The sequence below is a fragment of the Nerophis lumbriciformis genome, linkage group LG34, assembly GCF_033978685.3.
Source record: "Nerophis lumbriciformis linkage group LG34, RoL_Nlum_v2.1, whole genome shotgun sequence".
Lineage (NCBI taxonomy): Eukaryota > Metazoa > Chordata > Actinopteri > Syngnathiformes > Syngnathidae > Nerophis > Nerophis lumbriciformis.
In genome coordinates, this window is record NC_084581.2 from 5778071 (window position 1) to 5802270 (window position 24200).

The window sequence follows — 24200 nt, forward strand, 5'->3', positions numbered from 1 at the left end:
CTAATGTCGATAAGCCAAATGCATTTGTAAAGTTACGCAGCAATATTTTTGTCGGGAGTCGGAACAGATTGTTGGCATTACCCTGCTAAAATGTCTGGTTTGACCGCACGGACCACCATCGAAATAATTATATATAATAATATGTAATATATTATATATGTCATAGGCCTACTTTGATGGCAAGCCAAGGCCAACACTAAAATGACTGCCACATTTCATTCAGCATAACTCCATGTTGCATCCAACCTGACGCACTGCATTCTCTTCCATGTACGCACATCACCATCTTTCAGTGCAGGGTGCAATTCTATGAGCCAACCCACGTTACGCGTTAAAAATGACTTTAATTACGATCATGATTTCTGGTTAAAATAGGCCAGCAGAGAAGGCCTTGCTGGCCCTGACGGCACACCACTGGCCTCTACATCAACAATATGATTTGCCTGAGTAGCTGGACAGGACAAAAATAAATATCGCCAAGCTAGCGGAAAACACAACTCAAGTATGCCACCTAGTGGCTACAAGAGGTATATGCGTGATTGGGAAGTGTAATGTTTTTCTTCCTTTATTGCGTGTCCACTGACTTTTTATCTTTTTGTTGGAAAATACGTGAGCTTGTCAGGCGTTCATACCTCAGCATTAAGGACGTGCTGTGATCTTTCAAAATAAAACGTAACTTCAAAACATATATATTTTGCCGCTCGACAATGAACAAAAACACTATTCAAAGACAATAAACAGAATATGTTTCATGCCTTTAATATCCATTTGACCTTTTTTGTCACGTACTACAATATGATCCAAGTTGTTGTTTTTTTGTATCATGTCCTAAATTTTTACTGTTATCGTGTACATTACCAAATGTGTGTCTTTTACATTGATACGACCGTTTGACTCGGTGTGACGTCACTGGGGCGGGGCCGCAAATGTAATTGCTAACATCCTCTTGAGGTGTCCTGACTCCTGGCGCGGCAGACGAGCGACCACCGAACCAGCGACCAAACCCGGACAAAAAACCTTTGCCGTGCCGTGAACACCATGTCTTCCAAATGCCCAAAATGCGAAAAGACGGTGTTTTTTGGTGAGTGCACGTGTTTCGTGTGTTTGGTAGTGGGCGCGCGCCTTCTCGTTCATCATGTAACGTATAATTCATTTGTTAACGTCTTTTATCGTCATTTCGGCATTTTCCACTTGTAATTATTAGACATTCATTCTGGTGTCCATCTTCATCAAATAACATCTGACGTATTGTCATCATCAAATGTGAGTGACTCATGTTTTATCTTTTAACAATATGGGCTCAAAAAGGTGAAATTATGAAGCTCTCATTAATAATGAAGTGTATTAATTAACTCATATTATGTTCTACATATGGTGAATGTTCATATTCATCTTGGAGAAAGCAAGTATATATTGTTTTTCAAATCACCTGACATGTATACTGTGTAGATATGCATAATTTATCAATTTTTAAACATATTTTTTATATACATGTTACAGGTTATATATGTTTTATTATTGAATGTATCACATGCGATGAATATTTAAGGGACCACAATGGAAACAAGTCTTTTGGCTTTTTGTGCCATTTAATGCATTACATGGATTCAATTATTTAAGATGTCAATAAACTTTTCAATCACTCAAAAGCTTCAAGTTTGAGTACATAGTGGTATTTCAGTTTGAGCACATGATAAGATAAGGCCCCTTAGTTTGATATTCGCAGGTGAATTGGATCACTTCTCATAGGAAGGAGGCCCTAATTGGGACTTCGGAATGCAAAAGTGATAGCCCTATCCTTGAGAGGAGACTACCTGTCTAGTTCAAACACCAACCTTTAAGTTATGACTTAAAGGCCTACTGAAACCCACTACTACCGACCACGCAGTCTGATAGTTCATATATCAATGATGAAATCTTAACATTGCAACACAGGCCAATACGGCCGGGTTAGAAAGAAGGAATATTTAAACTGATGGTTTGGCTTCTCCAGGTTAGGAATCCTCCATTTTTGACCTAGATTCCTCCGGGAATTGCAGACCTGTTTAAATGACGCTGGCTTGTAATAAAGCAACTTTTGGTTCAGCAAAGCGTCTCCGACGTCTCTTTTAATCAAACTACGCATCCGCGTCGTGCCTCGGCCTGGGATGGGACGACAAGACCAGAATTACACTTCAATATTTCATGTGACGTTTACTTGAAACTTTTTATGTCATGTTGATTATTGATATTGTTTGCTTTTTTACTGTAACATTGTAACAGAACAACATTTCTTATTTACTAACTAAACAATGCAAAAAAATAAATATTGTGCTATGGTAAATTTGGACCTAAAAAAGTGAAACATTCTGGACCTCATGCCGGAGAAAAATGTAAAAGGTATTTGCTTGGTTGATTCCACACCAGAGGTCACTGACAACATGAGTGCCTTGGTGGAGGTCATAGCAATCAAATAATAAATACAGCACAGTGGTATTTAGGACAATTGAAGTGAACAAATCCCCAATGGCCAGCGGGCTGCAGCGAGAATTGAACTGACAAACTCTGGGCCACAAAATAAAGTAAAGAACTCATGAAAACAAGAGGGAAGCATTCAAGAACACAAAGGACGTAAGAAATTTAAAGCGCACAAAGCTGAACCCGTTCTCAAACAATGGCAATAAAAACTATTCTGATTCTGATGTAACCATCTGCCACTTCATTATGCAGCAGCGCCATTTCTACATACAGTTACAAAAGTTACTTAGATCATATTTGGTGTGTTTGTTCTTCCACAGCGGAGAAAGTGTCCTCTTTAGGCAAGGACTGGCACAAGTTCTGTCTGAAATGTGAGCGCTGCAGCAAGACTCTGAACGCTGGAGGCCACGCTGAGGTACTGTGCATGATTAAACACACACGCAACGGTTTTAACAGCTTTATCCAATGATTATTGAGTACAGAGAAGGACTAGATAGGGATGCTCCGATCAGGGTTTTATGCTGCCAACTCCGATTATCCGTGAGTCAGATAGGCCAATACCAATACCAATCACATATATTAAATGTTCAAATGTATTTATGGTGAGTGCTTTTGGCATTTAACAATATCAACAAATAAACAAAAGTAAAAACTAATACCTCATTTGAAAATTTGATTTTTGTCCTCAAAATTCTCCTCTACGGAATTATTCTCTGAATTGTCTAACGTTAACAAAAATGACAAAAAATGTTTTTGTGAAAATAGTAATATTGATCTCATCTCTTGAGTATCAATCATATACTGATATACCCTTGGTATCGACACTACCGATATATAAATCGATCTGCCCTCCTCTTACATATACGCTTGGCTGCTATAAAGAAACAACAGTCGTTGTTATATTATGCGCTCTCTAACTCTTACTGATCTACTTGCTAATGTCTTGATAATATCTCCTTACGGTCTGCTGTAACTTGCTTCTGTCTACACTTCTTGAATTTTACTGAACACTAAATTATTGTGTTGTTTCAAGCTATCTTGGCGGCTAACTTATTGATAGCATGGCTGCACTGGCTTGTTCTTATGGGCTGTAACATGTTCATCCTAGTCTCCCAGACCTCCAGTGATAACGTTACATATAAGATTTTTTTTTTTGCCTTAACAGAGGTGATGATTATTAACTTAGGGGCGCGGCTCCACGCTGTACATGGACATAAACAGCTGCTAAGCCGCCTTTGCCATCTTGGGTACCAAAAATATCAATCAATCAATCAATGTTTATTTATATAGCCCTAAATCACAAGTGTCTCAAAGGGCTGCACAAGCCACAACGACATCCTCAGTACAGAGCCCACATAAGGGCAAGGAAAAACTCACCCCAGTGGGACGTCGATGTGACTATGAGAAACCTTGGAGAGGACCGCATATGTGGGTAACCCCCACCCCTCTAGGGGAGACCGAAAGCAATGGATGTCGAGTGGGTCTGACATAATATTGTGAAAGTCCAGGCCATAGTGGATCCAACATATCAGCGAAAGTCCAGTCCATAGTGGATCCAACATAATAGTGAGAGTCCAGTCCATAGTGGGGCCAGCAGGAAACCATCCCGAGCGGAGACGGGTCAGCAGCGCAGAGATGTCCCCAACCGATGCACAGGCTAGCGGTTTACCCTGGGTTCCGACTCCAGCACTTCATCCATGGCCACCGGACCTGTGTAACTCCCCCTCCACAAGGGAGAGGGGGGCAGAGGAGAAAAAAAAAAGAAACGGCAGATCAACTGGTCTAAATAGAGGGTCTATTTAAAGGCTAGAGTATACAAATTAGTTTTAAGATGGGACTTAAATGCTTCTACTAAGGTAGCAGACTGTTACCAGGAGGGCACTCCATAGTACTGGAGCTCGTATAGAAAACGCTCTATAGCCCGCAGACTTTTTTTGGGCTCTGGGAATCACTAATAAGCCGGAGTTCTTTGAACGCAGATTTCTTGCCGGGACATACAGTATGGTACAATACAATCGACAAGATAGACTGGAGCTAGACCGTGTAGTATTTTATACGTAAGTAGTAAATCCCTAAAGTCACATCTTAAAGGGGAACATTATCACAATTTCAGAATTGTTAAAACCATTAAAAATCAGTTCCCAGTGGCTTATTATATTTTTCGAAGTTTTTTTCAAAATTTTACCCATCACGCAATATCCCTAAAAAAAGCTTCAAAGTGCCTGATTTTAACCACCCGTCCATTTTCCTGTGACGTCAAAAAGTGAAGCCAACACAAACAAACATGGCGGAAAGAACAGCAAGCTATAGCGACATTAGCTCGGATTCAGACTCGGATTTCAGCGGCTTAAGCGATTCAACAGATTACGAATGTATTGAAACGGATGGTTGTAGTGTGGAGGCAGGTAGCGAAAACGAAATTGAAGAAGAAACTGACGCTATTGAGCCATATCGGTTTGAACCGTATGCAAGCGAAACCGACAAAAACGACACGACAGCCAGCGACACGGGAGAAAGCGAGGACGAATTCGGCAATCGCCTTCTAACCAACGATTGGTATGTGTTTGTTTGGCATTAAAGGAAACTAACAACTATGAACTAGGTTTACAGCATATGAAATACATTTGGCAACAACATGCACTTTGAGAGTGCAGACAGCCCAATTTTCATCAATTAATATATTCTGCAGACATACCCTCATGTCAGCAGGCCAGGGAAGCTAGGGTCGATATTCTTCTCTTGATCATCTTGGGACGGTGTGAGCCAAGACATCCAGGGGGGTTTAGGTCGCTCGTCTGCGGGAACAAACTGCCGCCATTGCTTGCCGTGCTACCAAGGTCCTTTGTCCCTGAATTGCTCACACACTCCGGCAGATTCAATGGGGGTCTGGCGGAAGATTTCTTTGACTTTATCGTTGGAAATGCATCTGCTTTGAGTGTCGCAGGATATCCACACATTCTTGCCATCTCTGTCGTAGCATAGCTTTCGTCGGTAAAGTGTGCGGAACAAACGTCCAATTTCTTGCCACTTTCGCATCTTTGGGCCACTGGTGCAACTTGAATCCGTCCCTGTTCGTGTTGTTACACCCTCCGACAACACACCGACGAGGCATGATGTCTCCAAGGTACGGAAAACAGTCGAAAAAACGGAAAATAACAGAGCTGTTTTGACCCGGTGTTTGAGAAAATGGCGGATTGCTTCTCGATGCGACGTCACGCTGTGACGTCATCCCTCCGAGAGCGAATATTAGAAAGGCGTTTACCGGTAATTCGCCAAAATTCACCCATTTAGAGTTCGGAAATCGGTTAAAAAAATATATGGTCTTTTTTCTGCAACATCAAGGTATATATTGACGCTTACATAGGTCTGGTGATAATTTTCCCATTTAAGTGCACAGGAAGCCAGTGCAGGTGAGCCAGTATAGGCTAATATGATCAAACTTTCTTGTTCTTGTCACAAGTCTAGCAGCCACATTGTGTACCAACTGTAATCTTTTAATGATAGACATAGGGAGACCCGAAAATAATACGTTACAGTAATCGAGACGAGATGTAACGAACGCATGAATAATGATCTCAGCGTCGCGAGTGGACAAAATGGAACGAATTTTAGCGATATTACGGAGATGAAAGAAGGCTGTTTTAGTAACACTCTTAATGTGTGACTCAAACGAGAGAGTTGGGTCGAAGATAATACCCAGATTCTTTACCGAGTCGCCTTGTGTACCGTATTTTTCGGAGTATAAGTTGCACCGGAGTATAAGTCGCACCTGCCGAAAATGCATAATAAAGAAAGAAAAAAACATTATGCAACTTTCATAAACTATGAAAAAAACTGCGACTTATAGTCCGAAAAATACGGTAATTGTTTGGTTGTCAAATGTTAAGGTGGTATTATTAAATAAATGTCGATGTCTAGCAGGACCGATAATCAGCATTTCCGTTTTCTTAGCGTTGAGTTGCAAAAAGTTAGCGGACATCCATTGTTTAATTTCATTAAGACACGCCTCCAGCTGACTACAATCCGGCGTGTTGGTCAGCTTTAGGGGCATGTAGAGTTGGGTGTCATCAGCATAACAGTAAAAGCTAACACCGTATTTGCGTATGATATCGCCTAGCGGCAGCATGTAAGTACTGAAAAGTGCAGGGCCAAGAACCGAACCCTGGGGAACTCCGCACGTTACCTTAACATAGTCCGAGGTCACATTGTAATGGGAGACGCACTGCATCCTGTCAGTAAGATAAGAGTTAAACCAAGACAAGGCTAAGTCTGACATACCAACACGTGTTTTGATACGCTCTAATAAAATATTATGATCGACGGTATCGAAAGCAGCGCTAAGATCAAGAAGCAGCAACATAGATGACGCATCAGAATCCATCGTTAGCAATAGATCATTAGTAATTTTTGCGAGGGCTGTCTCCGTAGAGTGATTTGCCCTGAAACCGGATTGAAAAGGTTCACAGAAATTGTTAGACACTAAGTGTTCATTTAGCTGCTGTGCAACAATTCTTTCGAGGATTTTCTAAATGAACGGAAGGTGGGACACCGGTCGGTAGTTTACCATGAGGTCAGGATCGAGGTTAGGTCTTTTGAGCAGAGGATGAATAACCGGTTTTTTGAATGCTAGGGGAACAGTGCCAGAGAGAAAGTGATAAGTTTATAATATTTAGCACTGATGGACCTAATAATACAAAAAGCTCCCTGATAAGTTTCCCAGGAAGTGGGTCAAGTAAACATGTTGTTTGTTTTATCCCACTTACACGCCGTAATAATTCCTCTAATGTTATTTCATCAAAAAGAGAGAGACTATTTTGGAGGACGGTATCTGTCGTATATACAGTCGTATCTGTGTTAATATAACCCAGTTGTAGCTGGGATGCGTTGTCTTTAATCTCCTTTCTAATGAGTTCAATTTTCTTATTAAAGAAATTCATAAAGTCTTCTGCCGAGTGGGTGGAGCTACTGGGAGGAGTCCCTTGTTGGGTTAGCGATGCTACTGTACTAAACAAAAATTTAGGATCGTTTTTGTTGAAGCGGGTGAAATTTGAGTAATATTTAGCTTTAGCTAAGGTAAACATGCGTTTATAAGTTATTAAACTATCATTCCATACTTGATGGAAAACCTCAAGTTTAGTTGCGCGCCATTTGCGTTCCAGCTTTCTACATGATAATTTATGAGCTCTAGTTTCTTCTGTAAACCATGGGGTGCGCCTTTTAGGGGCCCTTTTTTGCTTTAGCGGTTTTATACTATCAATGGTTTCGCGCAGTGTATCGTCAAAGTTGTTAGTGAGGTTATCAATAGAGCCGACATAATTTGGGAATTGTGCCATTACCGAAGGCAGTAGGTCAGCAAGAGTCATTGTTGTGGCAGCATTAATGTTGCAGCTGCTATAGCAGTTATTATTATTATTAGCTTGTTGACAATGAGTCAGAACTTCGAATTTTATAAGGTAATGATCAGACATTACTTTAGTATACGGTAGTATCATAATTTTGGAGGTGGTGACACCCCTGACGAGCACTAGATCTATCGTATTATCGTTGCGATGCGTGAGTTCAAAAATAAATTAAGTATCAGCCAGAGGGGATTGATTTTTTTATTTGCATTGAAAGGCATTAATCAATACTGGACAATCACATACTTTTTCATGGAAATTCGATTCTATGGCTGATCAATCGGCGCATCCCTACTATATACAATAGAAGTTAACTATTTAAAGTATCATTGCTAACATATGTAATTATTTTTAGTGTGCTGTGTTTACTGTTTAACCTCTACATGTTCTTTTATTTTGCAGCATGAGGGAAAGCCTTTCTGCCACAAACCATGCTATGCTGCACTCTTCGGGCCTAAAGGTGGATTTCACTCACATTAACCTCCAGAAACACACACAAATAAATCTAACTTACAATTGCAATGTTTTTGCATTAAATAATTGATTGGGGGGAATATCATATACCATATTTTTTTGTTTAGATTATTTTCTTTTGGATTGTCCTGTGCAATCGACACAGGTATCCAGTGAATACTATTACTACGGTCATATTAACAAGGTTTTTAGGTAGGTATATCGATCCAATATTGATATCAGATATTGGTACAATATCAGCAAAAAAAAAAATATCAGAAGATATACGCTTGCATGTAAAATGTGAGATACAATGTCCGATAAAAGCAGTCCTGCATGGTGTTTACGTGTGCAAAACTGGACAGCCAGTTAACATCTAAATGTCCTCCAGTTGCTTTTTTCTTGAATTTTAGTCAAGTCATTTCCAAAAGTAATAATGGTAGGCTAGAGGCTACTAGGCGCTAGCAGCTACACAAGAGCTAAGCCCACAGTAGCACACAAGCTAGACATACAGTATGTAATAAGTGTCCTTCATTGAACAATATTGCCTAAAACAGCATATTCGTCAAGAAAAACAAGTATAAAATAATTATAGTTGCATATTACTTACACATACAAAGTCTCCAAGACAGAAGAAGCGTATTAGAAAGTATCCAGTAACAAAGGTGTCCGCATAATTCAACCTACTGCAGGGTTTGCCAAACCGTCCATCGCGATTGACCATTCGATCTTTGGAACCATACCAGTCGATCGCGAAAATTTTTGAAAAAAAGTATTGATATGACAATAGTGACACCCTCACCCGGAGAGTGGCCAACAGACCCGCCAACGGGCACACATTTTAACCCCTGAAAACGCCCGCAAGCCTCGGCTCTCTTCAGCCTCACATCCCGCTGCTCTCGACACCTGGAACACCCCCTGAGCATGGCCGGACAATTCACCCGCTCGTCTCGTAAACGCACATGGGATGACATGCACACAAATCATCGAGCTGCAACAATGCAGTAAGACTGACAGTTGCAATGCATCAAACATTTTCTAGCATCTTTCTGCATGCGATGGGAGTTTTGAGGATGCATCATAAGAAAGGCACTCACACATTCTGGGCAGCAATCAATCGACTTCCTGTATCCAGCAATGCGGTGCTCTGCTGGAAGTTCTGCCACGTCTTCCACAAACTGTAGGTTCTGTAAAGGTGAGCGATAAAAGACGCGCTATTGTCGAGCCAAGACCCTTCTGTCGGTCACAGAGCCCACTGTCATCATCAACTGCAACAGGAAGCTAACAAGCCAAATACTGGAGTCTGTGAACATTGCTCCAAAGTACGGATTTGGTATTGATTTCTATGCAAAAAAAGTAAACATTGACATGTGCAAAGGCAGTAATATATGATAAAACAAGGTGGCAGTTAAAGGAGGACATCCCCGTTTATTCCCTCTTTATCAAAAAGGAAAAACCCGCCAAGTGAACAGCTGATTGTACTACTTCCGGCGCTGACGTAAGCTGACTCACGTCCCATACGTGACCATAGGATGAACAAATATACTACAGTACTAAGACTTTAGTGGCCATAAACAGCAGGGGTGCTCATAAAGTGCGGCACAGAGGACACACTCGTTTGTTATTGGCCCTAGGCACATTACAAAAAACACCAGCAAAAATTAAGAAAGCAACAAAAAGCACATTGAGAAAAAAAACTAAATGTCAGCCAATAATAAACCACAAAGCTTAGTCTTTAAAAAAACTAACAAAAAAACGTTTCATAGTAATATATACACATACCTATATGTTATGGATGTATATTTGATCAAACCTTTTCTAATATACCACACTACAAAATAATAAAAGTATGTATGTGTCGTGCTGATATCGTATCCAATTATATTGGAATCAGCCAATAATCAAAGCTCTAATATTGGTATAGGGAGTAAAAAAGTTGCATTAGGACACTTTTTGTTGTGTTTAGACTAAAGGGGAGGTGACGGCTCAGACACCAGGGGGCAGTATATACAATTATTTATTTTATATATATATATAAAAATAATAACAAACAATACTACTAAACTAAGGAAATGGAGTGTGAACTAGAATACAAGAGTGTGTGGTGTAAGACTATGTGTGTAGTTAACTGAAGTGAGTGTTACCAACGTGTTGAACGAGATACGAGGAAGTCCATGGGGCAGGCAGGTTATCCGGGGCGAGAGAGAGGCGTCGGAATCCAGGGGCGAGCAAGAGGTCGAGGAACGAAGGAAGCAGTCAGAGTCCAGAGGGAGATCCAGGGGAAAATGAGACGCACAGCTCACTTTCCAGGCGACGGAGGGTACTGCGGGGACACGGGAGAAGACAAGGGACAAATCAAGGCACGGAGAGGAAACACGAATATAGCATAAAGCTTGTTGCTTACGGTACACCATGAGAAAGCTAAGTTCCCGCGCCGATCCTTGGGTCCACTGGTCCTTTATTGAGCTTGCCCTCATCAGACCCAGGAGTGTAGATTGCCGGTGAGTGATTGCAGCTTGCGGCTGCTGCAGGGCGGGGACGCGCGCACCCGTGGGCGTGTCCCGAGGTGCGCACAGACGGATGAGCGGCGTTGGCAGGAGCCTGAGCCGTAACAGTACCCCCCTCCTTATGGACAGCTCCCAGATGTCCTACAGGTCGTACCACAAAAGGCACAGGAAAAAAAATCAAGGGAGGGCGGAGGGGTGAATTGGTGGTGGGTCGCCGACCCAAATGTCCCCGAATCCACCGAGGGCGAGTCTGATGACGGCGGCGAGAAGAACGCCGCTGAAGCCGGCGAGGCGGGCGACCAAGGGACGGCCACCATCTTGGCCGTCGGGAAGGCGGACGTGATTGGTGCCATGGTGCGTCTCGCCGGAAACGAGGATATGACGTCGGCGGCGGCGTGGAAGCGGCAGACGTCATCGGCGGCGTGGAAGCGGCAGACGTCAAAGCCGTGGAAGCGGCGGACGTCAAAGCCGGAGACGAGGAGGGCAGCTGAGGAGCTGGCCGAGGTGCTGAAGTCGGCGGAGCAGGCCGAGGTGCTGGAGTCGGCGGAGCAGGCCGAGGTGCTGAGGTCGAGGCCAGCCTGGGAGCTGGTGGAGACGTGGGGGCCAGCCTGGGGACTGGTGCTAGCTCGGAGACTAGCCGAGGGGTTGGTGCTAGCTCGGAGACTAACCGAGGGGTTGGTGCTAGCTCGGAGACTAGCCGAGGGGTTGGTGCTAGCTCGGAGGCTAGCCGAGGGGCTGGTGCTAGCTCGGAGGCTAGCCGAGGGGCTGGTGCTAGCTCGGACGCTAGCCGAGGGGCTGGTGCTAGCTCGAACGCTAGCCGAGGGGCTGGTGCTAGCTCGGACGCTAGCCGAGGGGCTGGTGCTAGCTCGGACGCTAGCCGAGGGGCTGGTGCTAGCTCGGACGCTAGCCGAGGGGCTGGTGCTAGCTCGGACGCTAGCCGAGGGGCTGGTGCTAGCTCGGACGCTAGCCGAGGGACTGGTGCTAGCTCGGACGCTAGCCGAGGGACAGGTGCTAGCTCGGACGCTAGCCGAGGGACAGGTGCTAGCTCGGACGCTAGCCGAGGGACAGGTGCTAGCTCGGACGCTAGCCGAGGAACAGGTGCTAGCTCGGACGCTAGCTCGGGGACAAGTGCTGGCTCGGACGCTAGCTCGGGGACAAGTGCTAGCTCGGACGCTAGCTCGGGGACAAGTGCTGGTAGCGTGGTTGGTGGGTGCGGCCAGGCAAACTGAAAGATCGATGGTAGCGGTCTTGCTGGCCGCAGCTGTGCTACCTCACCAGCACGGCTGTCGGTACCATTCCCCCCCTCCAAAGGCGGATTCCAGACGCTTCCAGTAGACTGAGGAACAGACACTGAGGGTGGAAAGAGGGTGTCCAGGCGGCGAGAAAATTCCTCCTTGCTCACATCACTGCTAAACATGCCTTTCCACGACTGTTTGGCAGGACAAGACAACTCCTCCGGTGTGGAGCGAAAAAAAGAAAAAGACATGGTGAATGGGGCAAGAGGCAGAAAAAAAAAAAATTCACAGGGGCGGAACTAAAGTCACTGGGGAGGGGCTAAGGAACTGTGCCGTCAGGTCCTTTAATAATTTTGGCGGGAACTTACTGTTGTGTTTAGACTAAAGGGAAGGTGACGGCTCAGACACCAGGGGGCAGTATATACAATTATTTATTATATATATATATATATATATATATATATATATATATATATATATATATATATATATATATATATATATATATATATATAAAAATAATAACAAACAATACTACTAAACTAAGGAAATGGAGTGTGAACTAGAATACAAGAGTGTGTGGTGTAAGACTATGTGTGTAGTTAACTGAAGTGAGTGTTACCAACGTGTTGAACGAGATACGAGGAAGTCCATGGGGCAGGCAGGTTATCCGGGGCGAGAGAGAGGCGTCGGAATCCAGGGGCGAGCAAGAGGTCGAGGAACGAAGGAAGCAGTCAGAGTCCAGAGGGAGATCCAGGGGAAAATGAGACGCACAGCTCACTTTCCAGGCGACGGAGGGTACTGCGGGGACACGGGAGAAGACAAGGGACAAATCAAAGCACGGAGAGGAAACACGAATATAGCATAAAGCTTGTTGCTTACGGTACACCATGAGAAAGCTAAGTTCCCGCGCCGATCCTTGGGTCCACTGGTCCTTTATTGAGCTTGCCCTCATCAGACCCAGGAGTGTAGATTGCCGGTGAGTGATTGCAGCTTGCGGCTGCTGCAGGGCGGGGACGCGCATGGCGCGTCCCTGGATGTGCGCACCCGTGAGCGTGTCCCGAGGTGCGCACAGACGGATGAGCGGCGTTGGCAGGAGCCTGAGCCGTAACACTTTTGTCAGTTAGATTCTGCATTTTGATGCATTTTTGCATCAACCATCATTCTTATGTAAAAATGCAATAGGTCCACCACAGGGGACCTCAGACAAATGTGTGCAAAGTATCTCTTTGGTGAAATACCACCTGTAAGAACACTGTACTTGTACATTTTGGGAAGAAGTGAAGTGAATTATATATTTTTATATATATTTTTTAAGACAGATTTATTTCACGGGACTAAACCCATGCACTTTACAACACAATCACTTTTATTTGTATTTATATTAAGTGCATTGTTTGGTGTCAGCAGTTTAAAGTCTTGCCTCCTATTGCATGCGTGTCAGAGCGTTATTGAAATTTTGAATGCGTTTCAGGGGTGAACATTGGCGGAGCCGGCTGCTACGTATACGCCGCTCCCAGTGTGGAGGGCCCTGTGGCTGTTACCACGGAACCCAAAGCGGAGGAGAGAAAAGCTCCTGTGCGGGGACCGGTGAAAGGTGAGGAATAAGCCAAATAAAACTAGAAAATGATGTACACTTTCTGAAAAGACCAAGACAGTTCTGAGATCATGTTGAGGAATAATAGGTGTCGCTTTGTTGAAGAGAATAACAGGAAATTATGACAACTAATTTTGCTCTGGACAATATATATATTTTTTTTTTTACCTCCACAGCTGCCAGCTTCTCTGCCGTCACAGAGGGGCCCAACGTCTGCCCCCGCTGCAACAAAACAGTTTACTTTGGTGAGTGCACTGCAACCGGACAAAAGTATTGTAGTTAAGAAACAGTACCATACCATACCATACCAACTTTATTTATAAAGCCCTTTAAAAACAAGCACAGTTGAAAAACAAAGGGCTGTCCACCACAAAGAAATAGAGGCAAAGGACAGACTAAAAAATAACAATTAAAACAGAAATAAAAATACACATTTAAAAAGCAAATCTAAATTACCCTAAGAACAGTTTGTTGGATAAAAAACAGTTCAAAAGTTAAAAACTGTTAAAAAAGTTAAAAGCTAAAAATAGTTTAAAGTCTCATGCTGGGTTAAAAGCCAGTGAATAAAAATGGGTTTTAAGAAGGGTCTTAAAAATAGCCAAAGAAGGGGCCTAGTAGTCTTTGCAGCGAGAACGGCTTCCACTCTTCTAGGAATACTTTTTTCAGGATTTTGAAGAGAATTACTGTCCAATGACTTGACTTAAAGTGTTGCCACCAAGATGAACGCTACAATTGTACAAATTGTCTAAGATGAAAAATTAAGATTAGCCTTGGGGGTGCCCAAACTTTTTTGCCTCAAAAGGCCAAAGTGAAAAAGTTCCAATGAGCCACATGCCAAACAAAACGATTTTAAACGTGAAACAAAAATAGCCTAAATGTAAATAATACAGTTCCTTTAATTAATGCAAATAATAATGATAGGCTAATGATTGTGTGAGCTTTAGGAGTGTCCGACTAGTACTCAGTTGATATCCATATTATCCAATACAATAACAGAAGGAGTCATTTATACTTTTATTATTTTGCAGTGTGGAATGTTAGAACAAGTTTGATAAAGTGAAATTAATCAGGACGATGGTAGGCATGAAAAACACTAACCTGTTTATTATTAACCATCTGGAAAGGACTTTTGTTATCTTGAAGTACAGTTAGTTGTCCGTCGTCACATCAAGCTTCAAATATTGCGGTTTTGCCACATGCAGATTTTTTTTTGTTTTTTTAAAGCAAAGTCTACCATATTTTTGTCTTAAATTAAGTATTTTCAACCATAAAATAGCTAAATGAAGTAAAAATATCAGAAGTAAAAACATCAATACTACATCCACTGATGAGACCAAATCAGATCACGCTGTTCCGTATTGTGGCCACTGGTCGGCTCAGCCTCAGGCAGCTTTACTATATTGGATCAAAAGAGTGTCAAGGTCTATCAATCAATCAATCAATCAATCTTTATTTATATAGCCCTAAATCACAAGTGTCTCAAAGGGCTGCACAAGCCACAACGACATCCTCGGTACAAAGCCCACATACGGGCAAGGAAAAACTCACCCCAGTGGGACGTCGATGTGAATGACTATGAGAAACCTTGGAGAGGACCGCATATGTGGGTAACCCCCCCCCTCTAGGGGAGACCGAAAGCAATGGATGTCGAGTGGGTCTGACATAATATTGTGAGAGTCCAGTCCATAGTGGATCCAACATAATAGTAAGAGTCCAGTCCATAGTGGGGCCAGCAGGACACCATCCCGAGCGGAGACGGGTCAGCAGCGCAGAGATGTTCCCAGCCGATGCACAGGCGAGCGGTCCACCCCGGGTCCCGACTCTGGACAGCCAGCACTTCATCCATGGCCACCGGACCTGTGCCCCCCCCCCCTCAAGGAAAAGGGGAGCAGAGGAGAAAAGAAAAGAAACGACAGATCAACTGGTCTAACAGGGGGGCTATTTAAAGGCTAGAGTATACAAATGAGTTTTAAGATGGGACTTAAATGCTTCTACTGAGGTAGCATCTCTAATTGTTACCGGGAGGGCATTCCATAGTACTGGAGCCCGAATAGAAAACGCTCTATAGCCCGCAGACTTTTTTTGGGCTCTGGGAATCACTAATAAGCCGGAGTTCTTTGAACGCAGATTTCTTGCCGGGACATATGGTACAATGCAATCGACAAGATAGGACGGAGCTAGACCGTGTAGTATTTTATACGTAAGTAGTAAAACCTTAAAGTCACTTCTTAAGTGCACAGGAAGCCAGTGCAGGTGAGCCAGTATAGGCGTAATATGATCAAACTTTCTTGTTCTTGTCAAAAGTCTAGCAGCCGCATTTTGTACCAACTGTAATTTTTTAATGCTAGACATAGGGAGACCCGAAAATAATACGTTACAGTAGTCGAGACGAGACGTAACGAACGCATGAATAATGATCTCAGCGTCGCTAGTGGATAAAATAGAACGAATTTTAGCGATATTACGGAGATGAAAGAAGGCCGTTTTAGTAACACTCTTAATGTGTGATTCAAACGAGAGAGTTGGGTCGAAGATAATACCCAGATTCTTTACTGATTCGCCTTGTGTAATTGTTTGGTTGTCAAATGTTAAGGTGGTATTATTAAATAAATGTCGGTGTTTAGCAGGACCGATAATCAGCATTTCCGTTTTCTTGGCGTTGAGTTGCAAGAAGTTAGCGGACATCCATTGTTTAATTTCATTAAGACACGCCTCCAGCTGACTACAATCCGGCGTGTTGGTCAGCTTTAGGGGCATGTAGAGTTGGCTGTCATCAGCATAACAATGAAAGCTAACACCGTATTTGCGTATGATGTCGCCTAGCGGCAGCATGTAAATACTAAAGAGTGCAGGGCCAAGAACCGAACCCTGAGGAACTCCGCACGTTACCTTAACATAGTCCGAGGTCACATTATTATGGGAGACGCATTGCATCCTGTCAGTAAGATAAGAGTTAAACCACGACAAAGCTAAGTCTGACATACCAATACGTGTTTTGATACGCTCTAATAAAATATTATGATCGACGGTATCGAAAGCAGCGCTAAGATCAAGAAGCAGCAACATAGATGACGCATCAGAATCCATCGTTAGCAGTAGATCATTAGTCATTTTTGCGAGGGCTGTCTCCGTAGAGTGATTTGCCCTGAAACCGGATTGAAAAGGTTCACAGAGATTGTTAGACACTAAGTGTTCATTTAGCTGCTGTGCGACAATTTTTTCGAGGATTTTCGAAATAAAGGGAAGGTGGGACACCGGTCGGTAGTTTACCATGAGGTCAGGATCAAGGTTAGGTCTTTTGAGCAGAGGATGAATAACCGCTTTCTTGAATGCTAGGGGAACAGTGCCAGAGGAAAGTGATAAGTTTATAATATTTAGCACTGATGGACCTAATAATACAAAAAGCTCCTTGATAAGTTTCCCAGGAAGTGGGTCAAGTAAACATGTTGTTTGTTTTATCCCACTTACACGCTGTAATAGTTCCTCTAATGTTATTTCATCAAAAAGAGAGAGACTATTTTGTATTGCAGTATCCGTCGTAGATACAGTTGTATCTGTGTTCATAGAACCCAGTTGTAGCTGGGATGCGTTGTTTTTAATCTCCTTTCTAATGAGTTCAATTTTCTTATTAAAGAAATTCATAAAGTCATCTGCCGAGTGGGTGGAGCTATTGGGAGGAGTCCCTTGTTGGGTTAGCGATGCTACTGTACTAAACAAAAATTTAGGGTCGTTTTTGTTGAGGCGGATGAGATTTGAGTAATATTTAGCTTTAGCTAAGGTAAGCATGCGTTTATACGATATTAAACTATCACTCCATGCTTGATGGAAAACCTCAAGCTTGGTCGCGCGCCATTTGCGTTCCAACTTTCTACATGATAATTTATGAGCTCTGGTTTCCTCTGTAAACCATGGGGTGCGCCTTTTAGGGGCCCTTTTTTGTTTTAGCGGTGCTATACTATCAGTGGTTTTGCGCAGGGCATTGTCAAAGTTGTTAGTGAGGTTATCAATAGAGCCGACATAATTTGGGAATGGTGCCATTACCGAAGGCAGTAGGTCAGCAAGAGTCATCGTTGTGGCGGCATTAATGTTGCGGCTGCTATAGCAGTTATTATTATTATTAGTTTGTTGACAATGAGTCAGAACTTCGAATTTTATAAGGTAATGATCGGACAATACTTTAGTATACGGGAGTACCATAACTTTGGAGGTGGTGACACCCCTGACCAGCACTAGATCTATCGTATTGCCGTTGCGATGCGTAGGTTCATTTATTATTTGTGTAAGACCACAGCTATCAATTATAGTCTGGAGCGCCACGCACTGAGGGTCCGATGGGGTATTCATATGGATATTAAAGTCCCCCATTATGATTATATTGTCTGCGTGCGTCACTAGATCAGCAACGAACTCTGAGAATTCATTAATAAAGTCCGAGTAGGGCCCTGGGGGGCGGTAGATAACAGCCATATCGAGAGGCAGCGGTGCGACAGACCTCATAGTAAGCACCTCAAACGATTTGTATTTATTATTTAGGTTAGGGGTAAGGTTAAAGTTTTCATTGTATATTAGTGCGACCCCCCCACCCCTTTTAAGGGGACGGGCAATATGCGCATTCGTATAGTTAGGAGGAGATGCCTCATTTAGCGCAAAAAATTCGTCTGGTTTGAGCCAGGTTTCGCTAAGACCAATGACGTTAAGATTGTTGTCTCTAATGACCTCATTAACTAATAACGTTTTGGGAGACAATGATCTTATGTTTAAAAAGCCCATATTATAAGTATTGGGCTGTTTTGACGAGTTTTTGTTTAAATTATCCGTAGTAGAAATATTAATAATGTTGCGTTTATTATACGTAGTGCACTTTAAATAGTTTCGACCATATCTAGGAATTGATACGACGGGAATTTTCAGATTGTTTGCTTGATGCTGCGATCGACTGAACGCATCATGATTTGCCACCTCAGTAGAATGCATATCTACCCCGGACACATTCACAACAGAAAACACATTATGTGAGTTGTGTGTTATTCTAAGAAAATTGCTATGCGTACAGGAATTATCCAGCCTGGCGCTGGCTAGTTCTAGCTTAACTGACTCCTCACCCGGACTAGCAGGCTCTGTAATTGCCTGTGACCGGGCTTGCTCTAGTGTAGTTAGTCAAATGTGACTTAAACAGTAGTCTATATTCTTAGACAGGATGATGGCGCCTTCCTGGTTAGGGTGAAGGCCGTCCCTCATCAGCAAGCCTGGTTTGCCCCAGAAAGAGGGCCAATTATCAATAAACGTTAGTCCCTGTTGTCTACAGAAGCTAGCCAGCCACTTGTTAAGCGAGACTAATCTGCTATATCTCTCATCATTGCCTCTCGCAGGCAGGGGGCCAGAGACAATTACTCGATGCCTGGACATCTTTCTAGCGAGATCACAAGTCCTGGCTATGTTTCTCTTTGTAATCTCTGACTGTCTCATTCTAGTGTCATTGGAGCCAACGTGTACAACTATATTCGCATAACTAGTGGTGCGATTAGCCTGTCGTACGTGTTTACTAGGCCTGTTGCGAGTTAGCTCCCTAAGATTAGCCTCTATGTCAGGTGCTCGGGCCCCCGGGATGCACTTAATTGTGGCTGGTTTGCTAAGCTTTATGTTTCGGGTGATGGAGTCCCCTATGACTAAGGTGTGGTGCCCGGTAGACTGGGGTGTAGGACTAGCTAAAGAGCTAAATCTATTATGCGTCTCAACCGGTACACCGTAGCTTGTAGGCCGCTTAGGACTGCTACAGGCTGGGCTAGTTAGCTCGCTACAGCTAACGCTAGCAGATGTGTCCGCAACATCTAAAGTTACGAGATTACTCTGCTCTAACTGGCGGACACGGCCCTCTAGCAGAGCCAGCCTCTCCGTGAGTAAGGTGCAAGACGCGCAGGAAGCCATACTCACGGTGTTTTCTGTCACCGAGTGAAGTTCCTGCTGTCTTCCGAGAAGTCCTGGTCACGGTGTGCAGGAGTAGACTCCTTCTGACCGGCGCCCGGCGACGCCTTTCTCCGCGCTAGCTTCGTTAGCTTAGCAGCTAGCTGCTAGCTAGCTGCGGGAGGGGTGGAGAGACAGAGATCGGGTGATTTGCAAGTTAAATAGTACTACTAAATATGTTGAGAAAGTAATAAAGAAAGCTGCAGAACAATTTAAAAGCACACAAATAGAACGATACTTAGCTTTTTCGAAACAGCGAGCAGTCAGCGAGCAGTCACGTCTAGAGGGTTCTCATGTTGAAATATTTACAAACCCCGTTTCCATATGAGTTGGGAAATTGTGTTAGATGTAAATATAAATGGAATACAATGATTTGCAAATCATTTTCAACCCATATTCAGTTGAATATGCTACAAAGACAACATATTTGATGTTCAAACTGATAAACGTTTTTTTTTTTGCAAATCATTAACTTTAGAATTTGATGCCAGCAACACGTGACAAAGAAGTTGGGAAAGGTGGCAATAAATACTGATAAAGTTGAGGAATGCTCATCAAACACTTATTTGGAACTTCCCACAGGTGAACAGGCAAATTGGGAACAGGTGGGTGCCATGATTGGGTATAAAAGTAGATTCCATGAAATGCTCAGTCATTCACAAACAAGGAGGGGGCAAGGGTCACCACTTTGTCAACAAATGCGTGAGCAAATTGTTGAACTTTTTAAGAAAAACCTTTCTCAACCAGCTATTGCAAGGAATTTAGGGATTTCACCATCTACAGTCCGTAATATCATCAAAGGTTTCAGAGAATCTGGAGAAATCACTGCACGTAAGCAGCTAAGCCCGTGACCTTCGATCCCTCAGGCTGTACTGCATCAACAAGCGACATCAGTGTGTAAAGGATATCACCACATGGGCTCAGGAACACTTCAGAAACCCACTGTCAGTAACTACAGTTGGTCGCTACATCTGTAAGTGCAAGTTAAAACTCTCCTATGCAAGGCGAAAACCGTTTATCAACAACACCCAGAAACGCCGTCGGCTTCGCTGGGCCTGAGCTCATCTAAGATGGACTGATACAAAGTGGAAAAGTGTTCTGTGGTCTGACGAGTCCACATTTCAAATTGTTTTTGGAAACTGTGGATGTCGTGTCCTCCGGACCAAAGAGGAAAAGAACCGTCCGGATTGTTATAGGCGCAAAGTTGAAAAGCCAGCATCTGTGATGGTATGGGGGTGTATTAGTGCCCAAGACATGGGTAACTTACACACCTGTGAAGGCGCCATTAATGCTGTAAGGTACATACAGGTTTTAGACTTAGTCTTAGACTTCCTTTTTATTTTCATTCAAATTTGAACATTACAGCACAGATAAGAACGAAATTTCGTTACATAAGCACATGGTAGTGCAGGATAAGAAAGCAATAAGGTGCATATATAAATAAATAAATAAATATATATAAATAATATATATAATATATATATAAAATAAATAAATATATATAAATAAATAAATAGATTACTGTACAAATAGATATATTGCACTTTTTCACATGCGTCCACGTTTATGGATGTATGTTATATTGTCTTTTTTATTCCAGTGAGTTAATCCATTTTGGGGGGGGTTGAGGGGATAATTTAATTTAATTATGATGCGTTCAAGAGTCTTACGACCTGAGGGAAGAAGCTGTTACAGAACCTGGAGTTTCTGCTTCGGAGGCTGCGGAACCTCTTTCTAGAGTCCAGCAGTGAAAACAGTCCTTGGTGGGGGTGGGAGAAGTCTTTGCAGATTTTCTGAGCCCTGGTCAGGCAGCGGCTTTTTGCGATCTCCTGGATAGGAGGAAGAGGAGTCCTGATGATCTTTTCCGCCGTCCTCACCACTCTCTGGAGAGACTTCCAGTCTGAGGCATTGCAGGCTCCAGTCCAGACAGAGATGCTGTTGGTCAGCAGGCTCTCTATAGTGCCTCTGTAGAATGTGCTGAGAATGGGGGGAGGGAGCTGTGCTCTTTTCATCCGACGCAAAAAGAGCATGCGCTGCTGAGCTCTTTTTACAAGAGTGTGTAGGGACCAGGTGATATTGTCAGTTATCTGCACCCCCAGGAACTTGGTGCTACTTACTATCTCCACCGCTGTGCCGTTGATGTAGAGTGGAGCGTGGCTGGACTGGTGCTTCCTGAAGTCAACGATGATCTCCTTGGTCTTGTTGACATTCAGAACCAGGTTGTTGGTTCTGCACCAGTCAACCAGATGTTTCATCTCCTCCCTGTAGTCCATGTCGTTGTTGTCACGGATGAGGCCCACTACTGTCGTGTCGTCCGCATACTTCACAATGTGGTTAGTAGTGGACCGGGGGCAGCAGTCATGAGTCATCAACGTGAACAGCAGCTGACTCAGGACGCAGCCCTGGGGGGAGCCGGTGCTCAGGGAGATGGCACTGGAGGTGTTGTTGCCCACTCTCACAGATTGGGGTCTGTCTGTGAGGAAGTCAAGCAGCCAGTTGCAAAGGGGGTTACTGAATCCAAGGAGGACCAGTTTGCTCACCAAGTGCTGCGGGATGATGGTGTTGAATGCTGAGCTGAAGTCCAGGAACAACATCCGCACGTGTGTTCTTTCCTTCCAGATGTTCTAAGCTCAGGTGCAGTGTAGAGGAGATGGCGTCCTCTGTGGAGCGGTTAGGGCGATAAGCAAACTGGTATGGGTCGAATGTGGGGGGAAGTCTGGAGCAACATATGTTGCCATCCAAGCAACGTTACCATAGACGCCCCTGCTTATTTCCGCAAGACAATGCCAAGCCACGTGTTATATCAATGTAGCTTCATAGTAAAAGAGTGCGAGTACTAGACTGGCCTGCCTGTACTCCAGACCTGTCTCCCATTGAAAAAGTGTGGCGCATTATGAAGCCTAAAATACCACACTGGAGACCCCGGACTGTTGAACAACTTAAGCTGTACATCAAGCAAGAATGGGAAAGAATTCCACCTGAGAAGCTTAAAAAATGTGTCTCCTCAGTTCCCAAACGTTTACTGAGTGTTGTTAAAAGGAAAGGCCATGTAACACAGTGGTGAACATGCCCTTTCCCAACTACTTTGGCACGTGTTGCAGCCATGAAATTCTAAGTTAATTATTATTTGCAAAAAATAAATAAAGTTTATGAGTTTGAACATCATATCTTGTCTTTGTAGTGCATTCAATTGAATATGGGTTGAAAAGGATTTGCAAATCATTGTATTCCGTTTATATTTACATCTAACACAATTTCCCTACTCAAATGGAAACGGGGTTTGTATTTAGAAAGTAGCAGGCTCCAGCACCCCCACAAACCCCAAAAGGGACAAGCAGTAGAAAATGGATGGATGGATAAACTTGTTTTTTTAGACGAGTTTAGATGCAAGCTAATGTAACTCCATACTTGGTTGTTTTTACTGATATTGGACGATATCTGATGACAATATCAGATTGTGACACCCTAGTGAACTTGACAAAGGTCAGTAAAAACAAGTATTGCATTTGGGAAACACCTCGCTATAAACCAAACGACTCAGTGGGCCACTTAAGCCACCTCTGGTCGAGTCCATCTTCAAAGAGTCATTCATTAAGAGCTGTGTCCAAATTCTTTGTCCATTTGTTTCTCTCAGCGTACGAGAATGTGTTCTGTGGTCACCATGGTTGCTGTGTATGTTTGCAGCTGAGAAGGTGTCCTCTCTGGGGAAAAACTGGCACCAGCCATGTCTGCGCTGCGAGAGATGCAGTAAGACGCTGACGGCGGGTGGTCACGCCGAGGTGAGGAGACAGGCGGTCCATTGCATTTTTATGAAGGTAACAAATGAGAGCGGTCCATTCTGTCCTGTTTCAGCACGAGGGGCAGCCATATTGCCACAAACCATGCTACGCTGCGCTGTTTGGACCAAAAGGTATCCGTCCAAAATCGAAAAAATATATTGAAGCAAAAGACAGAAGCTTCTTTCCTTGATGTCACAATGGCAACAAACCTGTGAAGGTGTCTCAAGGCTTCAATGCCTGCAGAAATATTCTCATATCAACGAGATTGTTATGTTAATGATTCCTGTTCTCCGCAGGTGTGAACACGGGAGGAGTGGGAAGCTACATTTACGACAATGCTTAACACGGAACACAGCACATCACAGACACACAATCATTCTGTGGAGGCAAAATAGCTTCTATTTCATATGTCCTCACGACTGTCTTTATTGCTCGAGCTGTCATGTATTATTAGTGTGGAAAGTCTGACTGTAGGACAAAGATCTTGTTCTATTTGGAGATCTGCCGAATGTTTAAATAATTTTATACAGTAAGACTTTGATGGTAAGACACAACTAAATCTGTCAAATAAATGCCAAAAATCATTATGCCTTTAAATGTTCCTTCTCATCAACCTGTAGGTGGGGACATCTGTCAGTTCCGAACACAGTTTGAACATTTAAATAGGCAATCAAATGTTTTTAATTTAAAAGGTAATAAAATAAAAACATTGCGGCGATGTACTGATGTTGCTAATTATGGGGTGCAACTAAACTAGCACTACTAAGGAGCCACAAATGTATGAATAAAAAAACTTTTCCAATATCACATGT

The 24200-nt window shown here is 43.3% G+C and overlaps 1 protein-coding gene across 2 annotated transcripts; it reads left to right on the forward strand.

Moving 5' to 3' along the window:
• Positions 1–920: 920 nt before the first annotated feature.
• LOC133576338 (cysteine-rich protein 2-like) lies at positions 921–24195 on the forward strand. Of its 2 annotated transcripts, none has more exons than XM_061929490.1 (8): positions 921–1081; positions 2778–2872; positions 8259–8316; positions 13526–13648; positions 13825–13893; positions 23294–23388; positions 23462–23605; positions 23685–24195. In XM_061929490.1, exons 1-7 carry the CDS (start codon positions 1039–1041, stop codon positions 23576–23578), a joined length of 600 nt encoding a protein of 199 aa, XP_061785474.1. In that variant the 5' UTR covers positions 921–1038; the 3' UTR covers positions 23579–23605; positions 23685–24195. The 2 variants fall into 2 exon arrangements, with proteins under 2 accessions (XP_061785474.1, XP_061785475.1); XM_061929491.1 differs by having other exon boundaries at positions 23462–23519.
• Positions 24196–24200: the final 5 nt, after the last annotated feature.

Coding starts and splice junctions, on each gene's coding strand:
- LOC133576338 (XM_061929490.1), top strand. CDS start 1,039: ATGTCTTCCAAATGCCCAAAATGCGAAAAGACGGTGTTTTTTG. Junction 1,082..2,777: donor CGAAAAGACGGTGTTTTTTG/GTGAGTGCACGT, acceptor GTTCTTCCACAG/CGGAGAAAGTGTCCTCTTTA. Junction 8,317..13,525: donor TGCACTCTTCGGGCCTAAAG/GTGGATTTCACT, acceptor AATGCGTTTCAG/GGGTGAACATTGGCGGAGCC.